The 15,900-nt window shown below is 39.3% G+C and overlaps 1 protein-coding gene across 1 annotated transcript in view; it reads right to left on the bottom strand.

Annotated features, from left to right (window-relative positions):
* Nucleotides 1–11,072: 11,072 nt before the first annotated feature.
* Nucleotides 11,073–15,900, bottom strand: part of PRPF18 (pre-mRNA processing factor 18) — a 108,861-nt gene continuing 104,033 nt past the window's right edge. The window contains exon 12 of the mRNA XM_006872614.1: nucleotides 11,073–11,153. Within this exon, the coding sequence (XP_006872676.1) occupies nucleotides 11,073–11,153 (81 nt within the window). The remainder of the gene's footprint in view (nucleotides 11,154–15,900) is intronic.

Here is a 15,900-nt window from a genome sequence, read left to right as displayed (position 1 = left end):
CTCAAGCTGACATCTTTGTTCTTCAACACTTAAAAAGGTCTTGTGCAGCAGATTTGCCTAATGCAACAGATCGTTTGATTTTTTGACTGCTGCTTCCATGAGTGTTGAGAGTTGATCCAAGAACGAAGTCCTTGACAACGTCAATCTTGTCTCCGTTAATAAGAAACTCCTAATACTCTCCCAGAATTATGAACCCTTACAACAAGATGAAATTTGCTCAACAGTGTGAACTAGTTACAGTAGAGGCGGGGGGAAATGTAGCAGACCTCGGACCCTCTTGCCCTGCCCCTCACTCCCTCAGACTAAAACCAGCATGTATCCCCCTGGCCACTCTATGCATATAACAGGAAAACCTCAAAGCTGAAACAAACCTTGCAAAATTGAGTAACAGGAAGAGGATTTAGCTGAAAAAATTTTCACCCCACAGCTAACAACACCTGCTTATGTACCCATATGTAACCAACCTGTATATAAGCTCACTTTTTCAAGCACTTGGGGTCAGAGTGGTTTAAGCAATAGCGGACACTCTGTCTGCCGACAATAAACCTTGTTCTCCTGAGACCCAAGACTGAGTCTCTTACTCTACTCCATACCATAACACAGGTAGATGTGATCATGAGATGGGCTTGTGTTTTCACTCTTCTTATTACCTGGCTCAGCGTAACTGTCACAGGTGTTGGCTATTGCATGCAGCTGGAATTGATTCTTGCCTGGGCTGTGGAGTTTTATAGGGCGTGCCTATATGACAGCAATTGTTGTCTCAGTTAATATAGGGAGAGAAAGGACCCCCCTAAAGATAAAGAGGGGACCCAAAAAAAAACAAAACAGCAACAGCAAAAAAGACAAGACTGAATACTGTAATCTATAATTGCAGAAAAGAGAGGGAAAAAATCAGTAGGCTCACATGTGTATGACTTTAATATCCTCTTTCAGCTTCTTGCCTTCAAGGCCACCTGAGAAATTTCAAGATATCACTGTTGGTAGTTACAATGTAACTCAGGATTTAATTTTTGGCCCGTTTTATTTTTAGTCCATGTCTCTCCCACTCCATATCCCCCATTCTAGCCTTTTTCCTAGTGATAAACAGTTCAGGGCCAGCTGTAGCCATTTTACACTGCCGTTTGTTTTTTGCTTTTAACTTACTGATTGTATTTATTGATATAGAAGAGTATTTATACTTTTTAATGAAAAACCATCTAGAAGCAGTACTTGGGAATCGTTCAAGAACAACATTGGGTGGCTCATCATAGCAGAACATGAAAATCTAAACATTCAGTCATTAGAGAATGGAAACATATGTGATGGTTTCTACCGTGATGACATTTCTATAAATTATCATGTTCAATCTACTATCTATGGGGGACGTCTAGATGGGTCTTCAGCAGTAGCAATCCACAACAACCTTGAATGCACCAAGTAACAGAAACATGGGAATGGGTCCAATGTATGAATGATAACATGGAAAATGGATAGTCAACAAAAAAGTGGTCCTATCCAGAGGCAATGACTGGTTTACATTTCAAGAACAATGGTTTGACCACACAGATGCGCTAGTAACCTCGTCTATAATTTATACATTAAAGATTAAGCGGTGGGTGCTTCTGGGCCGTGCTATTTTTGAGGTTAAAATGATCTAAGCTTTTAAGTTTAATTCCATTTTTAAACTAAAAAGTTGCTTATATAAGGTTTTTTGCAACCTTGAATTCTTTTTTTTTTTTTTTTTTTTTAAGGTTTATATTGTGGATTGAGTGAAAGTTTACAGGGCAGACCATCAGTTTTACATTCAACAAATCATACACCTTGTTTCATTTCAATGATTATAATCCCCTCCATGTACCATCAGTTAACAGTATTTCTCTCTATTCACTTTAGCTTTAAAAAACAAACAAACCACTCAGGCATATATAATAATTTACACCTCCAAAGAGCACATTCTGAAAGTCTGCCTCCTGGCCACCAGCTCTTAGTCCCTCTCTTCCCATTAATCTAGAGTTCTCAGTTCCTCCTTGCCATTTGGTTTTAAGTGGAAATGGTTCCTTGTTCGGGGAGGTGTGCACTTGCTCAGGTACCCCTTCTAGTCACCAGAATGGAGATGCACAGACAGCAAGACACCAACAGATACAAAAAAGAAAAAAAATGTCCATACCTTTATCTCTGAGGTTCTGTCAGGAGTCCGTGGTTGGCGGCTCTGATATTTCCCCTCTCGGTCTCACCCAAAATGGCGGTTCTGGTTCCGGGACCTCTGAGCCCGGATATTTCAAAGCCTGAGATTTCTTGCTTCCGCTACAAATTCCACAGGCTATAAGCCTTCAAACTTTCTAAATATTCCTATAAGTGTGTTTTAGATTTCTGGAACTGTCCCCTGAACCTGCTTCATCCGGTATCCTGTGTTATCACTGCCGGAGATCCTCATGGCACTTCTACCCTATCTGCCAGCAAGCCCCAACTGAGCTATATCTTTTCAACACTTAAAAAAACAAAAACAGACTGCAATTAAGCTGCCAAGCATCTAAGTGAAATCTTTCTATTTTAAAGGTAATAGTTTTCCTGGAAGTCCCAAGTAAACAGCTATTCCATTGGCAGAACCAAGTAAATGACCAATCCCAATGAAAACTATTGGGACAGCAAGTAGTTTTAATTATTCACAATGTATCTCTGAACAAATTAGGGTTCTGTAACAAAGAAGAGAATGAAAACAGAGTATTTAACTAGCTGTGTCTAATCCCCACATATAAGGGTAAATTAAGAAATTATTGCTACTAGGGTTCCAGCTAGTACATACATAGATTTATTCCAAACCAAACTTGTCAAACATGGCTCTTAAAAAAGAAAAGGTCCAATTGAAATAGTGGCAGGGGGTTTAGCTCAGGTGGTTCTGGTAACTGTTGAGTTTTTTTTTTTTTTTTTTTTTGGATTCCCAAACTCACCAGCTGCTCCTCAGAAACCACTCAGGGTAGCTGAATCGGAACCAACTCGACAACAACAAAGTAATCTTGATAGATTTTCTCAAAGGACACAGGATGATTACAGGAACTTATTATGAAGTTTTAAGAAAATTGAAAAGAACATTTATGAGAAACAGGCCAGGGAAGTTGTACTGAGGAATTGTATTCCATAGGATAGAGTACCTCCTCTTTCTTCAAAGGCAGCAAGAGTTTTGTTGGCAATGTTACCCTATTCACCCTACAGCCCTGATCTTACCCCTTCAGACTTTTCTTCCCAAATTTCAAAGGAATACTATTTGTACCGTTTGAAGATGCTCACACTTCCATTTTGACTTAGTGTAAATCGAAGAGCATTGAATTGCTTGGGGGAAAGGCTTCAGACCTAAATACTATAGACCTAAATAGAGGATGTGTTGAGAAACAATCGCTTAAAATTTTGATTTTTTTTTTTTTTTTCACAAATATTTACAACAGATTTGCTCATAAGCACTAAAACCCAGGAAACAATAGGTTAACTTAAGAATTGATTTTTAAAATATTGAATCTCCCATGCATATCTCATGTTTTTTTCCACTTATCAGGGCTTTTTGTTTGTTTGTTTGTTTTGTCTTTTAAATTTTATCATTGCCTTTAGTACACAATTTTCATTGTCTTAGTGAATGTGCCCCTTTGTAATTACAAATTATTAATAAGAGCAGTGTTTGAATAGTTCTTATTGTCTGTTTGGTTTTTGATTTTTGTTTTAGCCTTATAGTATCTACCCAGATAATGTAATTCTGGTTTACTGTAAAGATGAACACTCAGACTGGCATTAGATGTCTCATCTGAAGAATATAGATGTATTCTTCAGAATACTGTTACTGTTGTTATTAAATGCCAACAAGTTGGTTCCAACTCAGTGACCCTGTATAGGGTTTCCATGGAGTGGGTGGTGGATTTGAACCAATGACCTTGAGTTTAGCACTCCAGTATTTATCCTACAGAGCCACACTAGAACTCTTGAGAGAATATAATTTAGAACATAAATTTATTTTTATATTAAATAAAATTGTCATTTAAGAATACAAGACAAGGGAGACATGCTTAGCTATAAAAGGATTCAGAGAGTTCATCACCCATGAAATTTTTTGAAATTAATTCCTGAGAATATGCACTAACAAAATAAAATTTAGAACTAAAATTCCTTTTTTTTTCCCAAAGAAAATGGTGGGATTGATGCAAATTAGAAATTAAAATCTGCTGAAGTATTTGTTTTGGTTCAGGTACATACTAAATGTTAATTAATTTAAATAGCAGAAGGAAATGCATTAAATACAATACTTTTTTTTTCAAAGTTTGAGTTATAGTACTTGAAGGAAATAAATAGGTTCTATAGCTCATGGATTAGTTGTTATGAATTGGGCTGCAAACCGCAAGATCAGCAGTTCGAAACTACCAGCTGTTCCACGGGAGAAAGATGAGGCTTTCTGCTCCCGTAAAGACTTACAGCCTTGGAAACCCTGTACACGGTCGCTATGAGTCAGAACCGACTCCACGGCACATAACAACAACACCATAGCTCATGGATATAAAAGAGAAAAAAAGAACAATGAATATCATCCAATCCTATCTTTGCCATTCTGAAATTTCACTAGGAAACATTTAGAAATTCTCTTTTGTTTCCTTTGTTGGCTTAAAAACTGTTTGAATATTAAGAAAAGTCTTTCTTCAGCTCAAAAATATTTTCTTCTGATATACTTTCAAGTATTGTTTTCTTTCTGAATCTTCTGAAATTCTTTTTTTTTGGACTGATGATGGAACTTTTGTACCTGTTTTCATATCTCTTAATGCTGTTTTGTTTTTATTAAGTGTTTTATTGTGAAATATATGATAGTTTACATGGGAAGATTTTGATGTTTTTGCTTAATAAATATTTCTATGATTTTGTAACAATACTTTCTGACTTAACCTTATATAGCATATAAACTTGCACATCAAAAGAATAAAAATAGCCAAGTCTTATGTGAAATAATAAGCTAATAAAACTGAGGTTTAACAAAAAGCGTAAAACTTTATGATTTTCTCTTCTCTCAGATCCTGTATGCTTACGCATGCCACTAGAATGAAATCATTAAATAAGAGAACAAACTAGGTTTTTAAGATTGACACAGGATTTTATTTTTATAAAATCAGACTACAGCTTATGTCAATATCTGAGCTAATCTTAAACTTATTTCCCTTCTCTAAAAAAAGACACCCTATCACTAAGGAGCTCTGGTAGCGTAGTGGTTATGAATCGGGCTGCAAACCGCAAGGTCAGTGGTTCGAAACTACCAGCTGTTCTGTGGGAGAAAGATGAAGCTTTCTGCTCCCATAAAGATTTACAGCCTCGGAAACCCTGTACAGGGTCACTGTGAGTCAGAACTGACTCCATGGTACTTAACAAGAAACAATAACAATATCACAAACGCAAGTCACACAAAGCGTGTTAAAATGGCCTGGTGGCAGCTCTGGCCTCCTCTAACTTAACAAGGGGGAAGGTGAATCAAGATCAAGGTCGATTCCTATGAGTCAGATGTCAGATATGCCGCCACCCTCCAAACTTTTAACAAATTCTGACACCAAGTGTCCTTCCCACACACTCTATTTCTCTACTGGGCTCAATAATTTATTGCAATGGCCACACAGATAATAATCACAATTATGGGGTTTATTCGGGAAGTAACAAGTTACAGTCCAGAATTACAAGCAACTTAGGATCTAGTTCTTCAGTCAGAACACCTTCTTCTCCACCATGCCTACAGGCAGGTCTCTTTCTGGTTCTTGGGCCTCTTGGTCCAGTCTGACCTCTGCCCTGCTCAGGCAAGTAGTACAAAGCTCTTTAGCAACTCCAACAAATGCTCAGAGGCAGAAAGACTCCTGTCCAAAGATGCTCAGCACTTTCACTCGATACCCTAGGACGTTCACCACACTGGCCCTGCCAATCTCCTGATTTTGCTGCCTCTGTCGCTACCATTTATCTGCTGCTACTTCTTACTCCAGGAGCTCTGGTAGCGTAATGGTTACGAATCGGGCTGCGAACCGCAAGGTCAGCAGTTCAAAACTACCAGCTGCTTCGCGGGAGAAAGATGAGGCGTTCTGCTCCTATAAAGATTTACAGCCTCGGAAACCCTGTACAGGCTCGCTATGAGTCGGAACCAACTCCACAGCACATAACAACGACAACTTCTTACTCCAGTTCTACAGCTCTATCTCTCTCTCCTTGATCTAGGAGGTTTTTAGCGCAATGATCCTTGGTCCAAAGGATGTGTTCCGTTCTTGCTCTTTTTTGTGCTCAGGAGGTCTTCCTTTCTACCACTGGGAGGGTTCATTTTAAGACCTGATCAATTCCCATGTTAGGGTTATATACACTTAATTTTATGGTCCTGGGCTGGTAATCACAGGGTTAGCAATTCAAACCCACCAGCCACTCCTAGGAAACTCTATATACGGTTGCTATGAGTCAGAATAGACTCAACAGAACATAACAACAACTCCAACAGAGTCCTGGTGTGGCGCTGTAGGATAAGTACTGGGATGCTAACAGAAAGGTCAGCAGTTCAAATCCACCAGTCAGTCTGGGAAATCCTATATGGGGTCTCCATGAGTTGGAACTGACTCTACAGCAGTGGGTTTTGCTTCTTTGCTAAGATTTAAAGAAAGGGCACTTTGAGAACAGAGGTAAGTTGGTTGTAGCAAGTTGTAAAAGTGTCAGTTCAGAAAGGCAAGAACAGACTGCAACTCGTGTTGGACCTCAAAGGAGGGAAGCCTGGTGAGTGAATCTGTAATTACTAGCAGTATCTAAAATCGAAACGTCTCTGCTGCTCCCTAGGGTTATACATATGCACGAAACTTGAAAACTGTGAGAAAAAAGAAAAAGTTGAGAAGGCTGACAATTATTTCAAAACTGGTGTTTAAGGACAGAAAAGAGACTAAACAAAAGAAAGTGACCCAGTCCAATAGAGCAACAATGACAGGCAGCAAGATTAGTCTAAGCAAGTCCAACAACAGATCCCAGTGTATAAGGAGGAAAACTAAATAACCAGCGTTTCAATAATGAACTGTTTTAGTAAACTTTCCCCCCCCCCTAAATGAGTGAATAAAAAAAGTTTTGAATGGAGTTGGCTCATTCCAGCTGCTGCTGCTGGCCTCGCTGCATTCCTAAACCCTACCAATCCCCCCTCACCAAAACTTATTTTTCCATTTCAAAGGTTTTAAGGTTACTATTAACCATTAAAGTACTAGTTTGAGGTTGTAATTCAACAAACATTAACTGCAGAGTCTGTGATGAAAAACAGTGCTCCCATAGTGACCCTCTGGGGACTAGAGCTGGCTCTCACTCAGGACAGCTGGAAACTCTTACATAAATATGCCGTGAGAAAGTACTTTTCAGTTCAAGACTCCCAATGTGACACCATACCATAAATTTCTATGGGCTACAGTTATTCTTCCAGGGGCTTCATGGGAGTACATGGGGGGTGGGGATGGGGGAAAGAGGTAGGATGGAGGAGGTGAAATGTATTATATTATGCTCTTCAAGATATTCGAAGAAAGAGCCCAAGTTAGCTCTCCCCTTTCACTCAAACTGCTTCCCTCGATTCTACCACCCTTCTATGTTAAGAAGCTGTTATCAAATACTAAAAGGGATAGTGTGTGGCTGGAATGGTGCCCGTGATATGTATACCCCAATTCCAATCCACACAAAGACTCTCAGACACGCTTTTTGAGTCTCCCTCAAGTTGTTTATTTTCACAATAAATTATCACATTCTTTCAAATAAAAGGGCAGTTGTATTTCTGGATTATTTACTGAGATCAAGCTCCAAGACAATCTAACGTGCTAGAGTCAGCCAGGATATCACCAGAGGGAAGTGCTTAAAATAAAGCTGCCTTGTTATCAATCATATTTCCTACTCCTCCAAATTCTCACTAAGAGTTCACAGTCCACAGCAAATCACTAAGTTCTGCTATTAGTGACAGCTGCCTTCCTAGTCTGGTCTCTCAGGACCTCCCCCTCCTGCCTACAGGATCCGGACTGTCCTGGCTTTCTCCCTTGGGGTTAATTACCTTTGGCCTCAGCCTTATTTTCTAATTTCCCCCAAAGATTGAAATCACAACCATGACTTCCAGATTGCCGCAGGCTCTGTGCTACAAGGCTGAAAAATACTGTTCAGACTTTGCAGTTGGCAAGAACACTCCTAGGAAATAGAGTATTTACTTTTGAGAGAGATGCAAGGTTTTAGTAAATCTGAGTCCAGAAAGACACAGCTTTCTTGGACAGGAGTTAGGGGAGCAAAGGGAGGAAAAGAGTTATTTCAGGATTGTGACTGATTTAAAGAAAAGTCTTTTCTGTTTTAGAAATAGCTAAAAACAGAAATATATAACTGCTGGGCTAAAATTTTCAGGATCTGGGGAATACGGGAGGTCATTTTTCTATACAGGTTCAGATTATCTGAAGTCATCTGAAAACGTTTAATTTCAAATTAAAGTCTTCTCTGAAGGGAACCACATCTTTGTACTTCCCTAGACCCAAATCCCAAACGGTTAGCATTCACAGCACTGCGGAGTGTTACATTTTTTTCCCCTCAAAGTATCGATCCATGCTCAATACCTTTTAGAAGATACTGGTGTCACATGACACAGCTCCTTCTTTATGTGGAAGGTCAACAACCAAAGAGAAGATAATGTGAGACTAACTACCATGTTGTGGCCTGATCTTGAGTCCAAAAAAGTACTTTATTAAGTGCTGTTGAGCCAGTTCTGACTCATAGGGATCACGCATACTGTTTCAAGGAGCAGCTGGTGGGTTTGAACTGCAGACCTTGTGGTTCGAAGCCCAGTGCTGATCCTACAGTGCCACACTGGCTAAGGGCTAGCTACTTATTTAAATAATATTTTTTTTTAAATCTTCTGCCACAAGGCCGTTGTTAGGTGCCAACTCACAGCAACCCTAAGGACAACATTCACGTGGCTCATTTGTGCTATTCAGCTTCTGGACCTTGTAGTTAATTTAATCCTAAGGATAGGGGAGGGTGGGAAAGGTACCTCAGGCACCACTATGCTAGTAACCAGCAGAAATAACCAGACACACAGGGCCACAGGCCTTCCCAAGGAGGGCCAGGGTAAAAGATTATGAACCTCTACCCACCATATCCACCGCCCTTCTAAACTCAAAACTGACTAGAAGCAGTAGCCATAAAGCCGGGGCATAGCAAACGTTTAATAAATGTTACCAATATTACTGTTATCATTATGAGAGTAAACACAGGCTTCCTGAGAGGCACTGTGGCTACCATCTAACAACAACAATGAACATTTACTGAGAACTTTTATTTAGGAGTCCTGGTAATGGCACTGCAGGATAACCATTTGACCATTAGGTCGGTTTGAACTGCAAGGTCGGCAGTTCAAACTCACCAGCCACTCCTTGAAAACCCTGCATGGGGTTGCTGTGAGTCAGAACCAACTTGATGGTGCTTAACAATGTTGTTGTTAAGTGCCGTCGAGTTGGTTCCAACCCATAGTGACCCTGTACGGGGTTTCCGAGGCTGTAAATCTTCACGGGAGCAGAAAGCCTCATCTTTCTCCCGCGGAGCAGCTGGTAGTTTTGAACTGCTGACCTTAAGGTTCGCAGCCCTATTCGTAACCACTACGCTCCTTATAATACTTACTATTTGCCAGGCAGTGATCAAGAGTCCTGGCAGCACCATGGGTTAAGTATTGGGCTGCAAACCATCAGTCACTCCATAGGAGAAAACTGAGGCTGTCTGTTCCAGTGAAGATTTACGGTCTTGGAAACCGTAAGGAGCAGTTCTACCCTTCCTAGTGGGTTATTATCAGTTAGTATTGACTTGACAGCAGTGGATGCCAGCCATTTTATTTTACTTAAACACAAAGAGTTGTGTGAAGTGTGTACTATTAGTATTAACTGCCGTTTACCAGACAAAGAACCTGAGGCTTAGGAAGATTGAGTTACTTGCTGAAGACCATACAGTTAACAGGTGAAGAGGTACAATATGAAGCGAGGTAGTTCTCACTTCAGGGCCCACACCCTTACTGCTATGTAACACAGCTCCACCTGGTTGGGTAACAACCTATTTGGCAATGTTATTCTATTAACTGAGTCCTCGTCACTGCTACAATAACAATCATCTGGGTATGACACTGTAAGATCTAGAGCAAGTTCTCACTGTGGAAAATCAGAACCAGGTACGATGTCTTAGGCAATGACATCAGGGCTGGCACCTTGCTCTCCTGTTTGGCGGACTGTACCTGGAAACAGCAGACAGCCACACGTCGCAGGAGAATGAGAGAATGAAACGATTAGGAGAGGAACCAGCATCATCATGATTCTCTCAATCCATTTCACCCCCTTGAACCTTGATGCAGTGGGACTACTTGTAAACTTACAAGGAAACTTCAAAAAGTTTATGGAAAAATTGGATTAAAATAAATGGAATTTTTTCATGAACTTTTGGATGTCCCCTTATACAATATGCCATCTTTGTTTTCCACACTTCTGCTTCCTGTTAATTTGACAAATATTAAAATTCAAATTCTTTGGAAAACAAAATCAAGCCTTAAAACATAAGAAAAATAATGCTTCAGTTAAGAATAATAACATTTACATTTCAATTTCTACTTCAAAAGCAAAAGTTCAGTAAGATTTTCGATTATAGTTTTATTATATAATTCTATCTCTACTGAAACTATAAAACTATTTTCTGTAAATACAACTTAAATGCAATGTGAAAATTATCATATTTTATTGAAATAATGAAATCCATCATCAAATGTTTCTTTCTAATCATCTAACCACCCTTTTAGGTCTAGTAGGAAAAAGTCACTTATGAACCGCCCCTCTGTGTTTTATTTATGCAATTCAAATGTGTAGACAACAGTCTTTGGGACTTAATTTTTCAGCTACCAAAACTGGAAGGTAGACACAAATATAAGTTTGCAGTCAGACGTGAGTGTCAGCACAGTTCGTAAAACCAATCAAGGGCCGCATCAGGTGGAAATCGGGAAACAGCATTTTCCTTCTTCCCTTTTGCTGTTGCTAATTGCAAAGTCCACACCATGGTCCCTTTAAGTGCAACTTAAACAAACCTCACAGGGCATTGTACTCCACACATTTTGATGGATCAGTGGGAAAGTGCTTCTGGCAAATGGTCATGAGCCTCTTCAATCCCTAAGACAATAAATAAGGAAAATAAAGTTTGATTATAATGCAGTGAACGATTCTTAATTGCCCTCTACTGGATTCATTTGTTTGTCAATGTTCCCATTAAAATGGAGCAATGCCCAACAATTCCACTCAGATGTGAAAAAACAGGAATCCTCATGTAAAAGTTTGTTAATAGCAGCATTGTTCATAATATCAAGTGCAAAAAGCAAACCAAAGATCAGTTCAAGTGGAGCTAGCAAACGGAGTGGTTGTGTGATTGCGTCTCAGAGACCAGCAGTGCTTGTAGCGTGGCTGACCAACTTGACTGAAGAGCTGAATGCAGAATTCCAAGATGCTTTCTTACTATTTGACAAGGATAGTGATGGAACTACAACAACAAAGGAATTGGGAACTGTAATGAGGTCTCCTGGGCAGAATTCCACAGAAGCAGAATTACAGGACATGATTAATGAAGTAGATGCTGATGGTAATGGCACAACTGACTTCCCAGAATTTCTGACAATGATGGCAAGAAAATGAAAGACACAGTGAAGAAGAAATCAGAGAAGCATTCAGGTGTTTGATAGGATGGCAATGGCTATATTAATGCAGCAGAACTTAGTCATGTGATGACAAACCTTGGAGAGAAGTTAACAGATAAAGGGGTTGATGAAATGACCAGGGAAGCAGATACTGATGGTGATGGTCAGGTAAATTATGAAGAGTTTGTACAAATGATGACAGCAAAGTGAAGACATTGTACAGAATGTGTTAAATTTCTTGCACAAAAGTGTTTATTTGCCTTTTCTTTGTTTGTAACTTATTTGTAAATGGTTTCCCCTTACTGTCAAGAGCATATGCATGTATAGTAATTAGGACTTCATTCCTCCATGTTTTCTTCCCTTATCTTACTGTCTTTGTCCTGAAACCTTATTTTAGAAAACTGATCAAATAACATGTTGTATGTGGCTTTCTCGGGACATATCTAAGCCTTTCTGCACATCTAAACTTAGATAGAGTTGTCAAATGAGGGAGCATCTGGGTTATGCCTTTTTTAAAGTAGTTTTCTTTAGGAACTGTCAGCATGTGGTTGTTGAAGTGTGGAGTTGTAACTCTATGTGAACTTTGGGCAGTCAACAATATGTACTTAAAGTTGCACTATTGCAAAATGGATGCATTTTCCAGGTATTCGTACACTATGTTTTTGTACTGTTGGTCTTATACCAGAAACATTTTCTTTTATTGTTACTTGCTTTTTAAACTTTGTTTAGCCACTTAAAGAAAATCTGCTTACGGCACAATTTGCCCCAATTCCATTCCAAGTTGTATATTTGTTTTCCAATTAAAAAAAAAAAAAAGTAAGCAAGAAAGCAAACAAAAAAGTGCAAAACAATCTGTAAACCTAATGGAGTGAAAATTATTTTACCTAAAAATATGTAGTCTCTATCCCAAGTTCTTAGAGAGGCACACCTTTAAACTGTTGGAATTTCCCAGTGTCTTGTTATTCATGGTGCACACCAAATCACACCTGACAATTTATGCTAATGAGATGACTCTCGGTAGGGATAGGCACATCAGAAAGTCCACCATGTGATATCAGATCAACATCTAGCGAAGGGGCCTGAAGATTGGGTTCAACCATGTGGTCAATGATCCAATCAAACATGACTATTAGCATGCGGATAACAAATGTTTCTTTTCTATAATAAAAGTAATCATAAGTAAGTGTTTTTCTGAGTATTGTGAGCTGTCATCAGCCAAATCGCTACTATTACTGACAAACAAGCAGGGGCAACAGTCAAGACCTGCACATGCTACCATAGATTTTCCTCTATAACAATTTTGGGAATAGCTTTCCAATCAGCAATGAATCAATCCTCTTGATGGTTTTCTCTACCAGCCTACAAATTATCTTGTTGACCAGGAAAGACTTTGACAAATGTCTTATTCAAATCTACATTGTTGTTGGGTCAGCTCCATGTTGCACTATCTTCATGATTGCTGGAGTCTGCTGTGACCACAACGCATTGTGAGTGCCTTCCAATCTAAGGGGCTCATCTTCCGGTACTATATTCAGAGATATTTTCTTGTCACCCATAGGCTTTCATGGACTAATTTTTGGAAGTAAATCACTAAGTGTGTCTTAGTCTGGAAGCTCCATTGAAAGCTGTCCACCATGGGTGACCCTACTGGTATCCAAAATAACCTAAAAGGCTTCCAACATCATAGTAACATGCTAGCCACCATAGTATGACAGACAGATGGGTGAAAGAACTATGTATGTGTATGTACACACACACATATATGGAATTCTGGTGTGGCGCTGTGGGTTAAAGCACTGTACTGCAAGGTTGGTTAAAATCACAAGGTTGGTGGTTCAAACTCACCAGCCACTTCTTGGAAACCCTATGCAAGGTTGCAATGAGTCGAAATCGACTCAAATGCGCTTAACATATATATAAATTTATCTACAAGGAGCTCTGGTAGCGTAGTGGTTATGAATCGGGCTGCAAACCGTAAGGTCAGAAGTTCGAAACTACCAGCTGCTCCGAGGGAGAAAGATAAGGCTTTCTGCTCCCGCGAAGATTTATAGCCTCAGAAACCCTGCACAGGGTCGCTATGGGTCGGAACCGACTCAACGGCACTTAACAACAACAACAATAGCAATACTGATTAGATATTTTTAAAGCACCAAAAACAGGAGTACATAATTTCAATGGACCCTCAAACAATTTCTGGCACAAATTATTTTAAGCTTTACTTTCTCACCTTGGGTTCACAAAAATTAAAATCATTCATCTTGTACTATAACAACAAGAACAACAACAAAATCCTATCACAGGCCAAAGTTTGTGTCCAGGCCTATGATAATATTAGAAATTGAATAGGAAAGTATAACACACTAACACTTAACTAACATGCCACAAAAACTCACTTTCTTTACTTAAAATGATATAATGAAACATCATCTACTCTGTACCCAAAAAAGACCTTTGTACCCTAGTAGGGAAAGCAGAGTATGTGGCTATACTGACACAACCCCCAATACAAGAGAACTTTCGTTCTTTTTTGTGTCATCTGGCAGTCAGGAGGAAGCACAAAAAAATTGTCTCAAACTGATGTAACAGGTACCTAAATTATCATCAAGCCGTTAGAACTCTTACTCAGTATTGTTGTTGTTAAGGGCCGTTGAGTTGGTTCCGACTCGCAGTGACCCTGTATAAGGTTTCCGAGAATTCGCTGGAGGGGTTGAACAGCCAACCTTGTGGTTAGCAGTCCACTGCTTATCCTATTCAAGCAACTCTTAAGCATAGTACAATCAACAAAAACAAAATCAAACAAATAAAAATCTCTACAAAATGTTTGGGCCCACAGCAAGCAGATCACACAAATTTGAACAATTTTTATGAATTTAGTGATAAAGGAACAGATTCACTATCAGAGAGCAACGTTTTCCAAATATTGTACTTCAAGTCCTTTGTGGATCCAGAGATTGTCCATATTGTATTACTTGGTAAGAAAAGGGGGTCTTCTTTCATCTGATTTCCCAGAAGAGAAGCTTTCCCCATGGCAGGCAGTGCAAAGAATCAACAGGGCAATTGCCTGGCTGCTCCTTTTCTTGCTCCCTGTGCTAATCAGGTATTTGCTTTAAGATAAATAGCATTCTCTTCTCACAGCTTCTCCAGCTGTGAAATCATACTCGTGTGTATACAGAATTGTGATTTGGTAGCCTTGGAAATAGATGTGATATCACTAATTTGGTATCTGAAGTTTCCAGAAGGAATAGGTGAGAAGAGAGGCAAGCTTAGAACACCCCTGAAGAAATGTAAGTAGAAGCAAAACATGGCAAGAATTAGGATGAGCAAAGAGACAGCAAACTCATGTTACAGCTGCTGAAGGTATCTTCCTTACATTGTATAAACAAGAATCTTCGGTGCTTGCTCTTTAAAGAAGACAATTGTGATGCCTAGTATCCTGAAAGACATATTGTTTCCAAAAGCTTGTAAAACTCAACAATTCAAGTCATAAATAGTTAGCACAGGACATTACAATATATTTTTGCAATAAAGATGGATAGCAAACAGAACAAATTCTTACATGAGCATAATATAAGGAGGAATTCCTGGTGTGGCACTGTGAGTTAATGCACTGGACTGCAAAGTCAGTCTGAACCACAAGGTTGGTGGTTCAAGCTCACCAGCCACTCCTAGGAAACCCTATACACAGTTGCTATGGTTCGGACCGACCGACAGCAACTAACAAAACCAACAATCTAAGAAGAGCATATGGCTACTTTCCAAGTGAAACAAATCTTTTTGATGAGAACCCTCAGGATTTCAGTTTCAAACTAGTTGTAGCTGCTTAAGCCAGTAAGATAATGAGTTACATATCTTCGTTTACAGAAAGCATTTTAAAAAACAGGTTGCAATTTTTTAAATGTACGAAGTATGAATCTGGGAAATGTGGAAGCTCTCAAATATGAAAGGCAATACATAAACACTGATATCTTAGGCATTAGTGAGCTGAAATGGACTGGTATTGGCCATTTTGAATCTGACAACGAACCACATGGTTTACTATGTCAGGAATGACAAATTGAAAAGGAATGGTGTTGCATTCATCATCAAAAAGAACATACCCAGATCAGTCACGAGGCACAACGCTGTCTGTGATAGGATAACATCCATGTGCCTAATGGGAAGACCTTTTTAAAGTACTGAAGAGCAAAGATGTCAGCTTGAAGACTAAGGTGAGGCTGACCCAAGCCATG

This window comes from Chrysochloris asiatica, unplaced genomic scaffold (assembly GCF_000296735.1).
Source record: "Chrysochloris asiatica unplaced genomic scaffold, ChrAsi1.0 scaffold00206, whole genome shotgun sequence".
In the NCBI taxonomy this organism is placed as follows: domain Eukaryota; kingdom Metazoa; phylum Chordata; class Mammalia; order Afrosoricida; family Chrysochloridae; genus Chrysochloris; species Chrysochloris asiatica.
Note: the sequence above shows the minus strand (reverse complement) of the source record. Positions and strands in the feature narration are given on the sequence as shown.